Genomic DNA, 18,882 nt, shown 5'->3' with positions numbered 1-18,882 from the left:
TACTGTTTCTGTATATAGTTCAGTGGGTTGATTTAATACTTTGCTATGTGAAAATCATGGTGTGGGATGGGGTAAGGGGTTTGGACCAGCTACAGAAATCTTGATTCTTAATGGCAAGTATGACTCAAGAATTCATCCATTCAGTAAACTAATGTTTATTGAACATATACTCTAGGCCAGATACTGTTGAAAGAGCTGTGGATAAAGCAGTTCTTGAAATACACAAGATTCCTTTGGGAGCTTGCAAAATCCAACTATAGGATTACACTATTTAAACAACATAATCAGCCTGAAGAATATAGTTTGAATCTTACTTCTGGCATTGGGCGCTGTTGACCGTTCTTTCCATGTCATATGTAGTCCTATTTGGGGGATCCAGTCTCAGCTACTTTTTCTATCAAGGCTGTTGCCAAATCGTTCCCTATCTTTGCACAAATCAGAAAATGTCACCTCTTCGTCTGGGCAGACTAGGCAAAACAAAGTTCTCTTGTTCTCTTTCTAGCTACTTTCATTGGCTGACCAGGTACAGAATGACTCTACAATAAGTCAATAAGCAGAATTTTCAGTTACAAGAAGGAAGGAACAGTTGTTTCCATTCTCCATGCTACTTCTCCACTCTTCAAAAGTGGATGGTGGTAGGCTGAATAATGCTGCCTGAAGATTTCCATTTCCAGTCCTAATCCCTGGAAACTGAAAACGTGTTACCTTGTGTGGGAAAAAAAGGACTTTGCATATGTGATCAAGTTAAGAATTTTGAGGCATGAAGACTAGCCTGGATTTCAGACATGAGCCCAATATAATTGCAAGTGTCTTTATAAAGAGGGAGAAAGGAGGGTCAGAGTTGGAAAGATCTAAAGATACTATGCTGCTGCCTTTAAAGATGGAGGAAGTGGTTATGAGCCAAGGAAGGCAGGTGACCTCTAGAAACTAGAAAAGGTAAGAAATTAGATTCTCCCCTAGAGCCTCCAGGGAGAGTGTGGCCCTGCTGACATTTTGATTTCTGGCCCAATGAAACCCATTTTAGACTTCTAACCTTCAGAACTGTAAGAATAAACATGTTGTTTTAAGTCATAAGTTTTTGTTAATTTATAACAGCAAGAATAGAACACTAATACAGAGATGTTGACTCCAGTAGGCTCCTTGAAGGAGTGTGGCAAGGCTAACTGGGACAGGGAAACTCAACTAAGGTAGTTTGAAGCTAATAAAAGCAGGGAGGGAAGGCCTTCAGCTCCTTTTATAAGGGCTGAGATTCAGACTGGGATGGCTCAGTAGCAACCACAGTCTGAAATTCAAGAAGCACAAAAAAACACAAGTCCAAATATCAGGAGTCAAGCAGAGACTGGATTAGAAAGAGCACAGATAAGAAGCAGGAAGAAAGGTTACAAGGTAGCCTCATGGGAAGATGTCAGAGTAACCAAAGTTCACATTTATGAAGCAGTGGCACCAAATGCTTAATGAAAGTCTGATTTAACAGAACCCTTTAATGGGAACATGTCATTTGCTGAGGATCTCAATATACTCATACTTCAGGTGAGCATGTGTATTTCATTTAATTTGCCCAATAACCCCATGAGTTAAGCATTGTAAGTAACCCTTGCTTTATTAAAGTAGAAACCAATTCAAAGAAGTTAAGTGACTTGTTCAAGGCCACAGAAAACACTGGGAGGTGAGGGTGGGGTGACTTCATCTCTGCAGTCCCAGGAGCCTGCCTCTTTCTTTCACACCGTGCCGCCTTCCTTTCAGGAAAAAGGCTTGTTGACTTTTTCATCTGTATGTGGAGGTCAAAGCAGAAAAAACACGGTGTCATCTTTTGAGATACTCATTCTACCTGTGAGAACTTGAAAATGAAGTTAAAAATTAAGCAGCGAAGCCAAACCTGGTCTCTCTGCTCTGAGAATGTAGGACTAAACCTGATGCAGTCTGCCTGCCATGTGACTCATTATTTATCTTTGTGAAATTGTGGAATTATGTGAACGGGAAGAAGAGATGAAAACTTCTTTCTTCAAGGTAGCCTAATAGTTTAAGGCTTACAACTCTAGTTTAATGGTGAAGGTAAGTGCATTTCTTCTTTTTGGGTCGGAGGATAATTACTAATCAACCAATGATCCGTTAAAGGGAGGGAACAGTTTGAAGGGAAGTCAGAGGAAAAACATTATTAGAAGCCTAAGGCTCTCCATCTGAGAATGGTTTCTGATTCCAAAACAAAGAAGACACTTTCTAAAAATGGCAATCGATTCAGTCAAGATTTGAAAGCAAGGCTTGAGAGGACACCAGTGCCAATGGACTCTGTGGACATTGGTCACCTCTTCAAGGATTCTGTGAGTCTTAACTGTGACACCTTGATGAGTTGGGCAGGCTGTGGAGTTGACTGTAGAATAAAAGACTGGATCAGAACTAACAAGATTTGAGATTGGGGACTGTGACTAATGAGTCTTTTCAGATTTCTGTATATGGTTGAAATTGTCTCTCAAGAAGAGGAGAATAAGAACAAAATTGTGAATAAGATTGAAGGCAAGACCAAAATGAACTTATTTACAAAACAAAAATATACTCACAGACATAGAAAACAAGATTATTGTTCCCAGGGGGTAAAGAGGGTGGGGAGGGATAAATTGGGAGTTCAAGATTAGCAAATACTAACTACTATATATAAATAGACATACTGTGTAGCACAGGGAACTATATTCAACATCTTGTAGTAACCTATAATGAAAAAGAATATGAAAAGGAATATATGAATGTACATGTATGACTGAAACATTAAGCTGTACGTAAGAAATTGACACAACTTTGTAAACTGACTATCCTTCAATAACAAAATTTTTTTAAAAGATGGAAGGCAAGGAAACTTGTACACTTGTAGAGATCACCTGGTTTATTGCCCTCCTTGAACAGCTGAGAAAAGATGCCAGAGAGACAGTGGTTACTTCCTATTAGTGCTATGATGGGAAGCCCTACAGGAAAAGACCTAATGAAAGTGCCTTCTCCCAACCTGCCCAGGGGAAAAAAAATCTCAATTCCACAGCACAGATGGACTCCTACTGGCCTGAAAGATATAGCCTGAGGTTGTTGCTTGGAGGAAAGTTGCACAGGCACACCTGTGGATCTCCTAATGAGTGGAGCTGTGAGTCCCCTGTGAGCAGTGCCCAAGTTGCACTTGAATTTTGGCATAACCCTGCCTTCTAGGATTCCCCACTATTGGTGCTCAGTACCCGTTTTCTTTTTTTTTCATGATTAAGTTCATGTAAATTGACAGCATGATGTAAATGATCTACTAGAATAACCAACTTTACTCCAGAACTCCCAATCTTTCAAAAAAGTAAACAGGTGTTAAAAGGGGCCTCAGTTTTACAAACATGAAAGAAATTACTTCTTCCCATGTTCTTCAGTGTTTATAGCATCGGAGAGGCATCCCTTTCTCATTCATCTTCTGGATTCTAGTCCAGAAGAACTCACTTTTAAAAGGAAATGTTAAAACCAATTTAACAAACAATCAAAAGAATATTTTTAGAAAGTTATTTCATTTGCTGTAAACCTGTGTTTATTAATTTGAGAGGCTCAAGTGCCAATCTTGTGACTATTATTATTGTTGTTGTTAATAACATTTTACGGTGTATAATATTTTACATTGAGGAGGCATGTCTCACACCTTTGTTTTTGCTCACAACAGTCCTGTGAAGTAATATTATTCCCATTTTTCCTATGAGACAATTAAAATTCTGGGATCTTATGAAATCTGTTCTGCTTTACTCAGATTGTGAATAACGGAGAACTTGGTCCTTGGATACCCTTTGAACCACAGGTTCATGCTCTTTCCACCACATGTAACATTTACTCTGAGTAAACTGGGACACTCGGCTAACAGAGGTGTTGCAAGACAGGATTAATATTAGGGGACATCTAAGAGCAATAGAAAGCCCATTATAACAAAATAGTTCTAGACTAAAAATAATAGGAAAAATACTCTTTTGCTTATGCATAAATTATACTGTCTACATTATTCATTTTATAACAAATTCAACTCTATTTTGCATCATAAAATTATTTTTTTAACGTAGAATTTTCCTTTAACTTAATTTAATTTTTCTTTGTCTACTTACAGGTTTGACACTAGGGTTCACTACTTTTTAGAACCGTCACTCTAGAGTAGGAAGGTCCTTGACAATGTTTACAATTGGTCTAAGACTCATTCCACTGTCTCCAAGTGCTTATCAATTATTGCAGTCCTTAGACTCCATACTTTCATATGCTTCTGTGATTATCTTAGAAAAATAGTTTCCATTACTATGTCATAGAAGGACCCACATTTAGAATGGTCTGGGATGTCTGCCTGATTTCCGTATTTGTCTCATGCACAGGAAACAGGGAAATTAACAACTGAAATTAGCTAGTGAGGCAAAATTCAAAGTAGCATTTGAAACCATAAAAACTAAGGTAGGGATGGCATCAGATGGAATGGGAAAGACAAATGAAGTGAGGGGTTTATGATGTCATTCCACTAACAAAAAAAGCAAGAGAGAGTAGTCTTTTTTAATTTTGTTAATATTCAAAGCTCAACTGGAGAGTATTTTTATCATCAAATTTCCATCTAGTATGAATGATTAAAATTTAATTTAAGATCATAGATAAGCAACAAGGATATTACTGTAAAGTGCAGGGAATTAGAGCCATTATTTTGTAATAACCTATATTGAAGTATAATCTGCAAAAATATTGAATCACTATGTTGTACACCTGAAACTAATATATGTAAGTCAACTGTACTTCAATTTAAAAATTAATTTAAAATTATATAAATTCCTATATAGAATACCTCAAAATGAAATTACCCTACGGTGCTTTAAGTTTGTGCTTAAAATATGAACATAAAGGGGAAGCAGTACTAACAGACAGAAAAAAGCAGCAGTCTGGTATCAGAGACCTGGTGCTGGCTCAGTAAACTCTGTGGCTTGGAGCAACTTTTCAAACTTTCTGCGCACCAGTTTTCTCATCAATAAAATGAACAGTTAGGCCAGAGGGTCTCTGAGTCTCTTTCAGCTCTAGGATTAGTGTTTATAAGTTTTGCTGGACAGATAGATGGGTAGGAAGGCTTTTAGTGGAATATAGGTACTTGTAGATGCATGCACAGTGAAAAAGTTGTCTTCAGCCAAGTCTTGGGATCTTACATAACAAGGGAGATCAAATAGAAAATGGTCCAAACTCTGGGTCAACTAGGTGTCCACTCCAGTCTCTTTAGCCAGAACCTGACTGTAGAGCCCTGAACTGAATTCCTGGCTGCACCCAGCTGTTAGCAAGAGTGGAAAACCTTCCAAAACAGAGCAAAATCCAACCTGGTGCTGACTTTCTCTTGTTAGCAGTGGGCATCTATTTAGGTCCACTGTAGTTTTTTTTAAAAAGTAAGTTTCAAAACTTAGCTGGAGTGAACTTGTTCTCAGAATTCCAGAGACATTTGGCAGGGAGAAAACTATGCTGACTATGTAAATGAAGCCTAATTGTTGTTCTTTCAACAACAGTTAGCTTCTTCTGTGTGTAAAGTGAGTAACTACAAATTGTTAAAAGAATCATGTGGTTAATACGGAAAATCATAAGAAGTAATGTGGCCACCGAGTGTTCTATAATTCAGAAATAGCCGTTGCGGCTCTTGTGTGAATTTGGTTCTCCCTTCTTGGGTGTGCGTGTATCAGCACAGGCACGGTGCCTGCTTTGTACATTACAGTACTGGCATTTCCTCAGTATTATTCAACATCTCTGAAAACATTATTTTAATAAAGCCCATCATAAGAATCTATTAAATCTGACTCACCAAACCCTTACAGTTAAGTTAATTTGTCTCTAATATGCTGTAATAACTAATACTGCAAAGAATTTTTTTTGGACAAAATCCTTCAACTGTCTCTTTCATCATGATTCTCCATCCTAAGATCACAGATGATGATCGTTCTTAAGGGTGAAGATAAATCTTGCTAAATTTATGTGCAGAAAGAATGCAAAGCTTTGAATGATGCAATGTAAGCAAGATACGTGGGTTTGTGAAGTCACGGATGCTTTAGTTTAGGATGGCTGTGAAACTGACAATATTCTTAGGATAAGGATTGTTCCTAAAATAAATAAATGTATGTATCCCCCAAAGGGCATTTGATTGATGTACAGATATCAAATTAAACATGTCCTTTTGAGGTCATGAATTCTCTTCACTTGACAAGTAGCTGGATTTATTCATAATTGTAGTAGAAAGCACCCATTCAGTATGATTTTACTGGTGATTTGAAGAACTTTTTAGTCCAATAAAGTGTCTAAATTGTGTTAGCAAAGGCAAGAATAAACATTTTTAATCATTAAATGTTACAGTAATACACACACACACACGCACACGTGTTACGCAGTGCTGTTCTTCATGTTGAAAGAAGTCACCATGCAACATTGTTCTGGTTCTACAGAAGGAACAGAAACATGGTCAGAATGAAAGACAGGGCTGTTTTGGAACTTCCCTCCTCAGCTCTTGAGCTTAATTTAACTTTCCTATCTACTGACCTGTATCAAGCTGTAATATTCCTTACCTTTGCATGGTGTTCTGTGGTTTGCAATTTTCTCGTTCAATTCTACTACTCAGAAAGGAGACATTTTTAATGAACAGACAACAAAATGGATAGTTAGAGAATCAAAATGACTAGCTCTAAGTCACTTAGCTGGGACTGACTTAGTGCCAGATTTTCTTATAAAAATCTAGCCCTCCATAAGCATAGCAATAAAGAATTGTACTGCTAAATGTAAGTCATACAGCTGTGTTGGATCAAAACTCTCATTGATGCTGAGAGAGTTCAACATTAACAAGAGAAAATTATTTGGGTGTCATGTTTTGGTTGTTGTTCTTCTCCATAGATAAAAGCCTGTCGTGGTAACAGAGATTCAGGGCGGAGGGAATCTGCACTGCAAAGTGTGGTACCATTTCCCAGAAGAGCCAAATGGATGAGCAACCTTCTATCAGGAAAGGTAAGGCTATGTCTCTTATTTGCAGGCTCCCTTATGGAAGAGTGGAAACTTATTTCCAGTCTTCTTCACACATTTTGCTCTCCTCTCCTTCTCCTTTTTCTATCAAGTCTCCCTGTTGTAGAGATTCTCTCAGTGTAACATGGGACCAGCTCCAGCCCTGCATCCTGTTACCTGTTGTTTTTTCCTTAGGGAGCCCCACTGAGTTATCTATGAGAAATTAAGTCAAATGATCAATAAATCCTGAGACATAAGGAATGGAATGAGTCCTGCGAAAGTCATTTTAAAGAAACCCCTAGCCTATGTATGAGTTCTTGCTATAATATCTTTGCTATGTAGCTGGTTATTTCCCCTGAGCTTTGGAAACCCCCGGTAATAGGGAAATTATTATTTTGCAGGCAACCAGTCCCATCCCTGAGCCTATTTGGCCATTAAAAATTATTTCTTCCATTATATTTTTTACCTAGTTTTTCACAGCTTCTCTGTTTCTCTTTAGTCCCCAGTTCTTCCAAGTATATCAAAAAATTTAATATATCAGTCACATGGGACTCCTTTCGATATTGACCCATTGTCCCACTTCGTGGGGACTTTAAAAAAAAAAATGTGCTGCTCTTGTAATAGAGTGACTACTCCTCCAGCACCATACCTACAAATAGTAAAAATGGTTCCCCATATTAAATTTTTCAAAATCTGAATATATATAATGGCAGAGCCTAGTGACACAGAACAAAAAAAATTTAGAAGTGAGCATTACACTAAGGAGGTAGTGGATGTGCTCACTTAGGCACTAACTTTCACGTACTTTAAAAGAAAATCCTTAGATGTTTGATTAGCTTAATTCAAAGACAGCTCTCTAAGTATAAACTTCCAAGCTTTATGGTAAATGAATATGCAAAATAGATGGGACCACAGGCTTGCAGCTGGGAGACTGGGATTCTGTGACTAGCTCTTTCCCAAATTCGCCATTAACTTTGTTTTGGAACAATGTAACATAAATGCCTTCATTTACTGTTCCTTATATTTTCATCTTTTTCCCATATCCCTGAAAAAAAGGCCGTATTTGTTTTATTTATTTATTTATAAATTTATTGTCTTGAAGACAACTGAAGAATATGACAAAGGAGGGTTGTAGTCATGGCCATTTTGGTGAAAAAGAACAATGGGATTGTGTGAGATCATCTGAAGTTTTTTTCAGATTTAGCAGTGAGAGAAACGGAAAGAGGTGATCTCAGTCGGGATTCTCATTGCAGACATCTGTGTTGCTCTCCAGGTCCAGAGATCTGTTCATTACGCTATGGACTGGCTCTCATCATGCACTTCTCAAACTTCACCATGATAACTCAGCGTGTGAGTCTGAGCATTGCAATCATTGCTATGGTGAACAGCACTCAGCAGCCTGGTTTATTCAATGCCTCCACAGAAAGACCTCTTGAATTCACCTTCAATCACTCCAACAGATCCATCAAGGAATTTAATACAAGGGTAAGTACAATGGGGAACAGGGCTCTTTGTTGAGACGGAAAACTTTAATTGAAAGGAAGACTTGGATTATGCTTCTGTGGCATATAAGAGCATGAATTTTCAATGACAAACTGAAAAGGACTGGAATTGTTTTTCTTTGAGATATTTCTTACCTCTGTGAAATAGTCCTTCACTGAGATTATTATGATTACAAGGTTGGGGGGTACTATAGGAAAAAATTGTGAACACTTCTAGAAAGTAACAGATTACTGGGTATCTTCAATGAAAAGCTAGGCACTGTCTAAGCACACCCTTCTGCCTGATTCTATGCAGGTCTCTGCACCTTTTCATGGTCTTTGAGCCATTTTACAACTTTGGGAGTTCTATATAATAAATATTAATGCAAATGATTCTTGCTCATAGCTCTTCAAATGAATTTTGTCCTGTGAAAAATCAGTTGATACTCTTCTCCACTTGCCCCTCAGTTGATTAAGCAAGTTTTGCCATATATTTAAAATCTATTTCAGCATTTCTTCCTGCTTATAAATGTGTGGTTCTTTGAATTCTCCTTTGGGCCAGTTGTAACATTTTACCAATTCTCCCGTTAATCAATGAGTTAAATAAAATCTTTATCACATGATCATTTTGTATTTGTATAAGAATTATGGTTATACTCCATTTAAATTTTTTCCTTTAAACTATCACTTACGGTACATTTCTAAAGTCATCCTTATGTTTTATGATGTTGTTACCTTGGAGCCAGTTTGTTTATAATGACCTCTCTGCCTCCAGTCTTTCTTCTATCATTCATTCTATATATTCACACTCCTGTGCTCAAGAATTCAGGATACTTTCAATTTGCCAACTCCTCTGTTGACATGCTGAACTCCTCTGGAATCTGGGCGCACTTCTCAGCACACTCATATCTGCTATCAATGGCCCAGAGACAGTCTTTGCTCTGAGCAAATCAGAGTCCCAGTTCGTTTCTGATCACTGGGTCTCATTCCAAATGTTGCACCTCCACATTTGCTGTTTTCTTCAATAGGAACGAATTCATCCTATTTCTGTTTATACAAATCATAGTCATTCTCCAAAGAATGGTTCAAGTGCTTCTTCCTCTCTGTGACTTTCCCAAATTGTTCTTCCCTCTTTTCAAAGTCCCTGTTTTACTGCTATTCATCCTCAAACCCGAATTCTGACACAAATCATATATTTTACAGTATTTATAGTAATTTTAGGTGGATAAAATATTTCCTATTTTACTTCTTTTTTTTTGGCTCTTTACTTCAATTTATACCATGATGCCATGTATCTAGTGGGCTACCAAAAATTAGTATTGGGGTACATCAGAAGAAAAATGTGATCTTATTAATGTTTAATATGTGTTTTAGGAAGTCAGTCCTGCTAGGGCAGCCCATGACTCCTAAACTTGATTTTAGGGACTGATTTTGATAAGAGTTTAGTAAAGATGTGTTTTCCTTATTATTATTACTATTTTTTTGAAATGAGAGTCAGTATGTCACCCAAATTTTACCAGAATCAAAGCAGTTAAAGGACACTCTTTCACTATATTTCATTGAGATATGAACTCTCTCCCAGTGGCTCCTTTCATTTACATCTTCCTATCATCTATTTATGTAATCATTTCTTTCTCTCTTTTATTCTTCTTTTCCTCTCTTTTTTTTTTTTTTTTTTTTTTTTTCTTTCTTTGAGAGGAGCAAATTAGGGATATAATTTGTTGTTTGGAAAAAGTGGAATACTTAAATTTGGTAAAAAAAAAAAATACAGAAAAACCAAAATGATATTTTATTGGAGGGTCCCACCAACCCCAAGCAGCTCTGCCTATAAATTAGTTTTTCATGAAAGAACTTCTTAGCAAAGAATTTTCCCTTTTCTTTTTTCCAGGCCTCTGTGTATGAATGGAGTCCAGAGACTCAGGGTATCATCTTTAGCTCCATCAACTATGGGATAATACTGACTCTGATCCCAAGTGGCTATTTAGCGGGGATATTTGGTGCAAAACAGATGCTTGGTGCTGGCTTGCTGATCTCCTCCCTTCTCACCCTCTCTACACCATTGGCTGCCGACTTCGGAGTGATTTTGGTTATTGTGATTCGGACCATTCAGGGCATGGCCCAGGTATCCAGCCACTTTCTCATTCTGAGTAGGGTACAAGTTCCTGAATTCTATTAGAGATCAAAGGTCTTAATGATTTTCATTTCAGGGAATGGCATGGACAGGTCAGTTTACAATTTGGGCAAAATGGGCTCCACCACTTGAACGAAGCAAACTCACCAGCATTGCGGGATCAGGTAAGGATGTATGTATACATGAGTCACAACTTGGTAATCTGCTTCACCCTACCACATTTTTCCTTCTATGCATGAGATGGTTTGGAGGACAGAGGAAAAAGTGCTACAAAAAAATTCAACGATGTAAGTCACATAACCAATAAGAAAGATACATTTATGCTGTAAAGCCACCAAGATTCAGAAGCAGAAAAGACCATCATGAGCTAACCAGAAAAACATTGTAGGAAAAAGTTTAGAACTTTAAGAATTTGCATAAATGGAAAAAGATCAAATAAACTGTATAAACACCATTTTAGCAAAGATACACAAGTGAGAATTAAGGCTATCAGTGATAAGGAGCCAAATCAGGCTGGAAAGTAGACTTTAAAGAGCCCAAATTATAATGAGCTCTTTACTATTTTAGCTAATTTTCACAACAATCTTTAATATAAGTACTATTTTTAACTCTCATTTTATAAAGAAGGGAATTAAAGTAGACAGAGATAAAGTAAATTGCCCAGACACAAATAGCTAGGAGGGGGTAGAAGTGAGATTTGAGCCCAGGCAGTCTGGTCCCAGAGTGCACACTCTCAGTCCCCATGCTAGACTGTCCCTCTATCATGTGTGATCATACTAAAGGACTCCGCAACTTTGTCATTGCTACTTGCCCCAACTGATAGCACTGAGAGTGTCTACTTGAAGAACAGAATGAGGTTCATCAAGCCTCTGACTCCCAGATCTAATGCTCGGCTCCATCCTGTAGATGTCTTCTCTAAAGCAGACCTCCTGCATTCTGGTTCCTTCCATTGTGGTTGTCACCATCTCTTCTATGTACAGATGCTCTCAGCTGGTCTTCTCTCTCCTCTAGCTTTGTTTCCTTCATACTTCTCTTCCCATCAAAGCCACATTATCTTCTTAAAGCACAGATGGGGTATTTTTGCCAGTCTGCTTGGGAATCTTCATTGTGTTCCTCCATGATTACAGAAAAAGACTGACCTGCTTCCTGCATGGATATAAAGATGCTTTACCATTTGATCTCAACCTGCCTTTCCCCTCAGCAGCCCTCTGTAAGCAAGGCTCAGGTTGCACTGCCTACAATCTGCACTTAACTGCTCTCTGGCTCTATTTTTACTGACTCATTTGCCTGGAGGGTCTTCTGATCCCAGCTTCTTTTACCCAAATTCCATCTGTCCTACTGCTTAGCTCATGTAAGAAATTTGTTTATTTTATCATCTGTTTTAATTTTATCCTTATGTATACTTTTATAGAAACTTGTAGTTTTACTATCATATTTGTATTTCACATCCCCTCTTTTTCAAAATTCATATTGGGATCCATTGTAGGGGTCATAAAATCAATTTAGCAGGGTCAAAACCAGTATTTAAAAATAAGGGACTAGAAAAGAAACTATTGGAGTGAATTGCACATGGTAAGGCTCGGTATTGATCCATGAAACTTTTGCTTGAGAGGTGTGTGTGTGTGTGTGTGTGTGTATTTGTGTATATATTGTATTGCCATGTAAGATGCATTTCTTATTGTGGGTCTTTGTAAAATATGTTCAGACTCCAAAGTCTACATTGTATTACACTTATAATAGTGAATTTTGTTCGCACTTTTCTCTCCAACTGGACTGAAAGCTCCTTGAGGTCAAGAACTTTATCTTACTAATTTTTGTAAGAGTTTCCTTTTCTGTTGCCAGTCTCACATTGCTCCTGCCAGAATGTAACTCTAACTACAAGGAAATACTGGTAGGCTATGTCTGCAGAGTTTCTATGACAAACTATTTGGATTTGGTCACATAGGTGTTAAGGAGCCATTGAAGTGTCAGGGGACATCAATATCACTTATTAATTCTAATTACTTTATAGGACTTTACTGTGGGAGATCTGTGAGATGGAAGAAAAATGCTTATCACCCAGTAATTCTAAGTCTGCCACCTCCCTGTTGGGACAATGTCCAGGGAATCCACTCAGTCTCAGCCTTTGCTATTTTCCTAAGTGTTCTTTCTCCCTCTTCTTTTCAGGGGTAGCATTTGGGTCCTTCATCATCCTCTGTGTTGGGGGACTAATCTCACAGGCCTTGGGCTGGCCTTTTATCTTCTACATCTTTGGTGAGTTACTTTCTCTTAAATCTTAACACCTTCACTTCCCAGGCGTTTGTTTTGATGCTTCCATTACCTACTGCCCACATTCTTCCCATTTGAGAGAAAATGCTCTTTGTTAAATGGAAAATGAAGAATAACGCTGAGGATTAGTAGATTTCTTATTCTAGTCTAGGAGATGATGATGTGCATGGTTCTGATTTCTGAGAAATCAGGAGGACAGCCTTACCCTCTCAGGCATCTCCTATAGAATCTCTGCCACCACATCTGAAATCCCAGATCAAGTTGTTCTCTGTGGTTAAGATGTCATAGCTGGTGATGCACATTTTCAATGTGTCTTCATATTTTATTATGATTATTATTTCTGCCAAGATGCCTTTAATCTGTTCTCTACCAGGTGAATCTTACAAAGCTCACATTAAATATACCCTTCCCTACGGGGACCACCAAGGCTTATCCCATCAGAGCAAGGCTTGCTGTCCTCTAGGAGTCTTACTGATCATTTCTTCTCTAGACTATGTTGTTGGTGTGTAATTATTTATTTCCCCCTTTCCCTCTCCACTAGACTGTAAAATAATTGAAGCAAGAAACCCATCCTATAATTTTTTAGTGACTTTGGCACTATTATAGTGCTGGACTTACAGCTTTACAAATAAAAGAATGGATAAATCCAGTGATTTTAGAGGGAATTTAAAGAATATTAGTCCACAGAGTCTTTCAACATAGAACCTCTTTGAATGACAGATCTCAGCAATAAGACAAGTTTCTGTTCTGTTGTTACAACTAAATGGTATCATTCCGTATGGTTCTGGCTAGTATGGCTTTCTCATTAATGATGCTAATCCCAGGCCATTTTGGTCCACACATGTTAATCAGGTACTGTCAAGAAATATTTTTCTGGAAATTCATTGTGGATGTATTGTTTGAATACAAATAACACTGTCTTTTGCAAATGTGTTGGAAATTTTTCCTTGCCACACTGACTTTATGGTAGGTTGCTTTGTATACAGATGAATAGTTTCTTCTTCAATCCTGACTATTCAGATATTCCAAAATAAGACAGTAATGTGTATATTAAGAAATTGCTGCTAATGACACATGGCACTACAACCACTGGAGTCTGAAGAGTAATTAATCAGCTATGCAATGGTACCTTCATGCTCCTCTCTCTCTAGAGGGCTCTGATGTTGACAAATGGCCCTCTATATTTGAGATATATTTGAGAGGTGATATCTGGATATATTTGGTGAATAGGAGATTTGTAGATGAATTGAAATTAAGAGATGGGAAAATTTAGGTCCTTAGGGTGGAATAATCATGAATTGATATGTGTGTTTGGTGGGGGGTGGGGGATGGGGGGAGGTGTGCTACTTAAGAGGAAACTCCCTTCCCCCAGTACATACATCTACCTGAAAACAATTGGGTCCTGGCTTCCCAGGTAGCATTGGCTGTGTCTGCTGTCTCCTGTGGTTCACAGTGATTTATGATGATCCCTCACACCACCCATGCATAAGCATCAGGGAAAAGGAACACATCGTGTCCTCTCTGCCTCGACAGGTACAGTGCACTTTTTCTACCTGTGGACCATGCAGAGATCTGCAGGGTAGGTGGTGGGGCTCTCATGAGAGGCATCCTTTGGCCTGTTGTAATACCCGTGTTGATTAGATATTTCCTTTCAGTCCAGTTCTCCTAGAAGATCTGTTCCCATAAAGGCTATGATCAGATGCCTACCACTTTGGGCCATTTTCACAGGGTTTTTCAGCCATTTCTGGTTATGCACCATAATCATAACATACCTACCAACGTACATCAGTTCTGTGCTCCATGTCAACATCAGTGACGTGAGTATGCTCCCTCTACTTCTATGAAAATGATAGTGGCAACAGGAGAAATAGTTCTATGCTACCTGCTACAATCCGGCTTTTCAAATAACCACTCATTTAACCCTCACAGTGATCTTGAGAGAGGCACTGGAATAATTCCCATTGCACAGGTGTAGAAATGAGGACACATAGAAGTGAGATGACCAGCCTTGAATTACACAACTACTGAGTGGTCGAGCTGCTGCAGCAACTGTGTTGTTGACCACTATGCAACTACAGATTGGCTGATTCTTCCATTTCCCTGAGAGATGAATAGTGCTCTTCTCTGGGGACCAGTGTACTGCAAGTGCTGGCTCTCTTACCTGAGACAGTGTTCCTCTTGGATGGAAGGATGGTGGAAAAGGATGCTAATTTCCTTAAAATTGCTTAGAACGTCAGGAGGGTGGGCTACTGCTTGGTCTGTGTAACTGACAAACTTTGGTGTCATATGCATCTCTGTAATCACTCACTATATAAATTTCCTTCCTTCAGAGTGGGGTTCTGTCCTCCCTGCCTTTTATTGCTGCCTCAAGTTGTACAATTCTAGGAGGTCAGTTGGCAGATTTTCTCCTGTCCAGGAATCTTCTCAGATTAATCACTGTGCGAAAACTCTTCTCATCACTAGGTAAGGACAGGCGGGACTCAGTTAACCAATCCTTTTTCCTACACATGGCCCAAGAAGGTTCCTAACGGTGTGTCCTCATTGCCCAGGGCTCCTCCTTCCATCGCTGTGTGCTGTGGCCTTGCCCTTTGTGGCTTCCAGTTACATAACAACCATCATTCTGCTGATACTTATTCCTGGGACCAGCAACCTGTGTGATTCAGGGTTCATCATCAACACCTTAGACATCGCCCCCAGGTAAGAGCTTTACCTGTTTGTCCCCTTCCCCAGGCCCTTCCAGAAGTTTAGGCCACAGTCTTCTTGCTACTCCTTCTTGTTGACATACACAGAATGATGGCAGAGTAATAACAAATAACTAGAAATGTCAGTATGTGGCCACGACCTAAGGCATTTTTAGAACAACAGTGCCCTATCTTGGGCAGTAACATTTAGATGAAAAAGTCCCCTAGCTTCCCCACTACAGATTGGACTGTATGATCTAGGAAAAGACCCACACATATATGTCTTGGAAAATCTTCCCGAGTATTGATGATATTAGCTACCACATATGCATATACTTGCCATGAGCTAAATCCAATTCGAAGGGTTTGTCATATATCAACACATCTAATCCTTACAACGACATGAGATTGGCTCTATTGTTATCCTCATTTTATAGGGGAGAAGACAGGCCCAAGGAGGTTAAGTGATACACCTAAGATCACCCAAAGGCAGAGCCAGGATTTGGACCCAGGCTGTTTGTCCAGAGTCTGTTGTTCCGTCCAGTGTATAAACTGCCTGCCACGCTGAGCAGCTCATGTGGGAAACTGGGTTCCTGGGAGATGGAGTTGTTCCCTAGTTGTTGAGTCAGTGGCTAGGTGATTTCAGGATTGGCAAACAGACATTACCCTAACTGTCTTGAGGTGAACAAAAAGCTGCATTAGGGCTAAATGACTTTGCTATGAGAGGTGAAGTGCATTAAAGTTGAGTTGCTGAAAAGCCATAAGCAACTTTCTACATAAAGTCATCTAGAAAACCATCTCCCCACAGATATGCAAGTTTCCTCATGGGAATCTCCAGGGGATTTGGGCTCATCGCAGGAATCATCTCTTCCACTGCCACCGGATTCCTTATCAGTCAGGTTGGGCCAGTTTATTGAACATCTGCAAATGGCAGGTATTGTTTTAGGCACTGGGGGTTCACAGCAGGGCCTCTGCTCTCAAGGACTGTATGGTCTGATGGTGAAAATAAACATGGATGTCAACACAATGACTCTATTCATAGAGGACTCTAAATCAGAGTCTGGTAGGTCAGATTTCCCAGGGAAAGAGAAATATCAGCTGAATTTATAGAAATGAATAGGTGTTAGATTGATGAAAATCAGCAATTCAGGCAAAGAAAATAGCATAGATGACTTCCTAGAGGAACAAAAGCATGAAACAGCTCTTGGTTATGAACAGAGTGAAGGAACAGTAAGAGATGAAGACACGGGAGCGGAATGGAAAGGTTATGAAGAATCTGCTCAGATTAACTCCAATTTTTTTTTTTTTAAATCATAAAGTGGAAACACAAAGGGTCCTGAGGCCAGCTTAAAGAGGTGAAGTCATGGGTAAAAGGAGAATGGCTGTGAGACACAGCAGGGGGCATGGCCCGTGAGGCTTGCTCAGTGCCAAGTGTGGGCTGGTAGGGAAGATGGAAAGGCAGAACCAGGCTGGGATGGCAGGATACTGAGAGTCAACTTAAAAAAAAAAAATTCATTTTGTTTTTAATACATCTCTATGTGATCTAGTTTTCAGGTTAATTTTTGACCAGATTGCTAGGAATCCACTGTGACTATGATGGCAGAAATGAACTATGACTTACAAGGGCTGAATGAGAAGAATCAAATAGGCAGACCAAATATAACTCACATTGCATTGAGCTGTCCATCTAAGGAGATGTTGTGATTTCTGTAAACTGCTAAAACCAAAACAAAACAGAACACAATGCTGTCATTTTAGGCATAATTTTCAAAGAGTAATATGACTTTTTTTTATGAGTGTTGAGATCCAAATTTCTAGAAAAAACATTAGTGTAGGTTAATTTATTTGGGCTTAAAGAAAAATCCATCCCAACCCAAAACCCAACGTTCATTTTTGAGTCCTTTTTTTTCCCAACAGTTTCAAACCTTCTTTGATAACTCATGATGCTAAGTGGCTATTGTATATTGTGCCCTATATTCTTTGGGATCAGTGCTAGAGTACACAAAATGGAGGGTTTCTAGAACTGGGGGAGAAGGAACTGTGAGGCTAGTAATTCTGTGTTTTTTGCCTCCAGGATTCTGTGTCGGGATGGAGGAATGTCTTTTTCTTGGCTGCTGCTGTCAACATGTTTGGCCTGGTTTTTTACCTTACATTTGGACAAGCAGAAATCCAGTACTGGGCCAAAGAGAGGACTCTCACCCGCCTCTGAGGATACAGACTTGCAAACTTAAATGTAGTACTGACTATTAACTTTTCAACATTTTATTTTTTAACTTATCGTATTTCTTTCTTCATATTTTTAGTCGTAGACTCAGCAGTTCTCAACTTAGGTTGTGTGTTAGATTTCTCTGGGGAGTCTCTAAAACATATTGGTGAATGGGCTCTACTCTAGAAATTCTGAAAATGAATTGGTCTGGGGTAGAGCCCAGATATCACTAATTTTTAGACACTCCCCAGGATTTCTAACATGCAGCCAAGGTTGACAACTGCTGGGCAAACATGAAACATCAATTCCTGTTGACTTTGAGTTTTCCTTTTTGGAAGGAACTAGATAAATAAAAATCTCTGTAAAAATATAATCACTGATAAGTACCTTCATGAGGTGATTATAGACACAGAGATCTACTAGAACTGTATGTTATAGAGCTCAGTACAGAACAGAATTTAAAGGCTGTAATCCACAGAATTAGCATTTTTATTGTTTTCATACATTGTGAAACATGGATGTTTATGTGATTACATTCTATTAAAATTTACATGCTAAAATTAAATGGGCCATCTTCAAATTATTTACATCCGGATTATTTCCATCAGGCAAAACAGGTATTTACTTCTCCTAGCTAATTTCCAGGAGATTAATGACCAGGAAATGACCAGGAGAAGATTAAATCAGGTTAACTGAAAATCATGGGAAAGAGAAAATAGAATTGGGAAGTTTGCAATGTGAAAAGAATGGACATGAAGGGAGGCGACGTGGGCACTTCTAGAAGAGACAGTGAGGTAGTTTGAGCCAGATCGTGAAAATTGGAGAAAGACAACAGAGGCACTTTCAGATGAACTGAAGATTTATGTGCAGGAGAAGAATACTGGAGGTATAACAAGATGGAAGAAATTATAGCACAATATCACATACCAGAAAAATTTCTTTCCAGGATTGCAAAAGATCATTTGACCTTCTTCATATTTTCCCAAGATTCTCAAATAGTTATCAACTATCGAGTGGCTCCTAACACTTAAACACACCCCCTAGATTGTCTCTACACAGAGAGCTGATTTTGGTTTTGCTGCAACTATTCTAGAGGAGAAATTCTTACCACATTTAGAATCCAAGTAGAAT

At 38.7% G+C, this 18,882-nt stretch overlaps 1 protein-coding gene across 4 annotated transcripts in view; it reads left to right on the top strand.

Annotated features, from left to right (window-relative positions):
- Positions 1–18,304, top strand: part of SLC17A2 (solute carrier family 17 member 2) — a 73,974-nt gene extending 55,670 nt beyond the window's left edge. The window contains exons 1-12 of one of the 4 annotated variants that reach the window (XM_014557212.2): positions 1,902–2,052; positions 6,880–6,990; positions 8,258–8,469; positions 10,354–10,587; positions 10,673–10,760; positions 12,763–12,849; positions 14,279–14,397; positions 14,520–14,681; positions 15,195–15,327; positions 15,414–15,561; positions 16,354–16,479; positions 17,620–18,304. In XM_014557212.2, the coding sequence (XP_014412698.1) occupies positions 6,963–6,990; positions 8,258–8,469; positions 10,354–10,587; positions 10,673–10,760; positions 12,763–12,849; positions 14,279–14,397; positions 14,520–14,681; positions 15,195–15,327; positions 15,414–15,561; positions 16,354–16,462 (1,320 nt within the window). In that variant the 5' untranslated portion in view covers positions 1,902–2,052; positions 6,880–6,962 and the 3' untranslated portion in view covers positions 16,463–16,479; positions 17,620–18,304. Of the gene's footprint in view, positions 1–1,901; positions 2,053–2,299; positions 2,319–6,879; positions 6,991–8,257; positions 8,470–10,353; positions 10,588–10,672; positions 10,761–12,762; positions 12,850–14,278; positions 14,398–14,519; positions 14,682–15,194; positions 15,328–15,413; positions 15,562–16,353; positions 16,480–17,619 lie in introns of those variants that run through there. The other 3 variants (XM_032463367.1, XM_032463369.1, XM_032463368.1) reach the window with 3 other exon arrangements.
- The last annotated feature ends 578 nt before the right edge of the window (positions 18,305–18,882 follow it).

This window comes from Camelus ferus, chromosome 20 (genome assembly GCF_009834535.1).
Source record: "Camelus ferus isolate YT-003-E chromosome 20, BCGSAC_Cfer_1.0, whole genome shotgun sequence".
Taxonomy (NCBI): Eukaryota; Metazoa; Chordata; class Mammalia; order Artiodactyla; family Camelidae; genus Camelus; species Camelus ferus.
The sequence above is the reverse complement of the archived record's forward strand: the minus strand, read 5'-3'. Positions and strand labels throughout refer to the sequence as shown.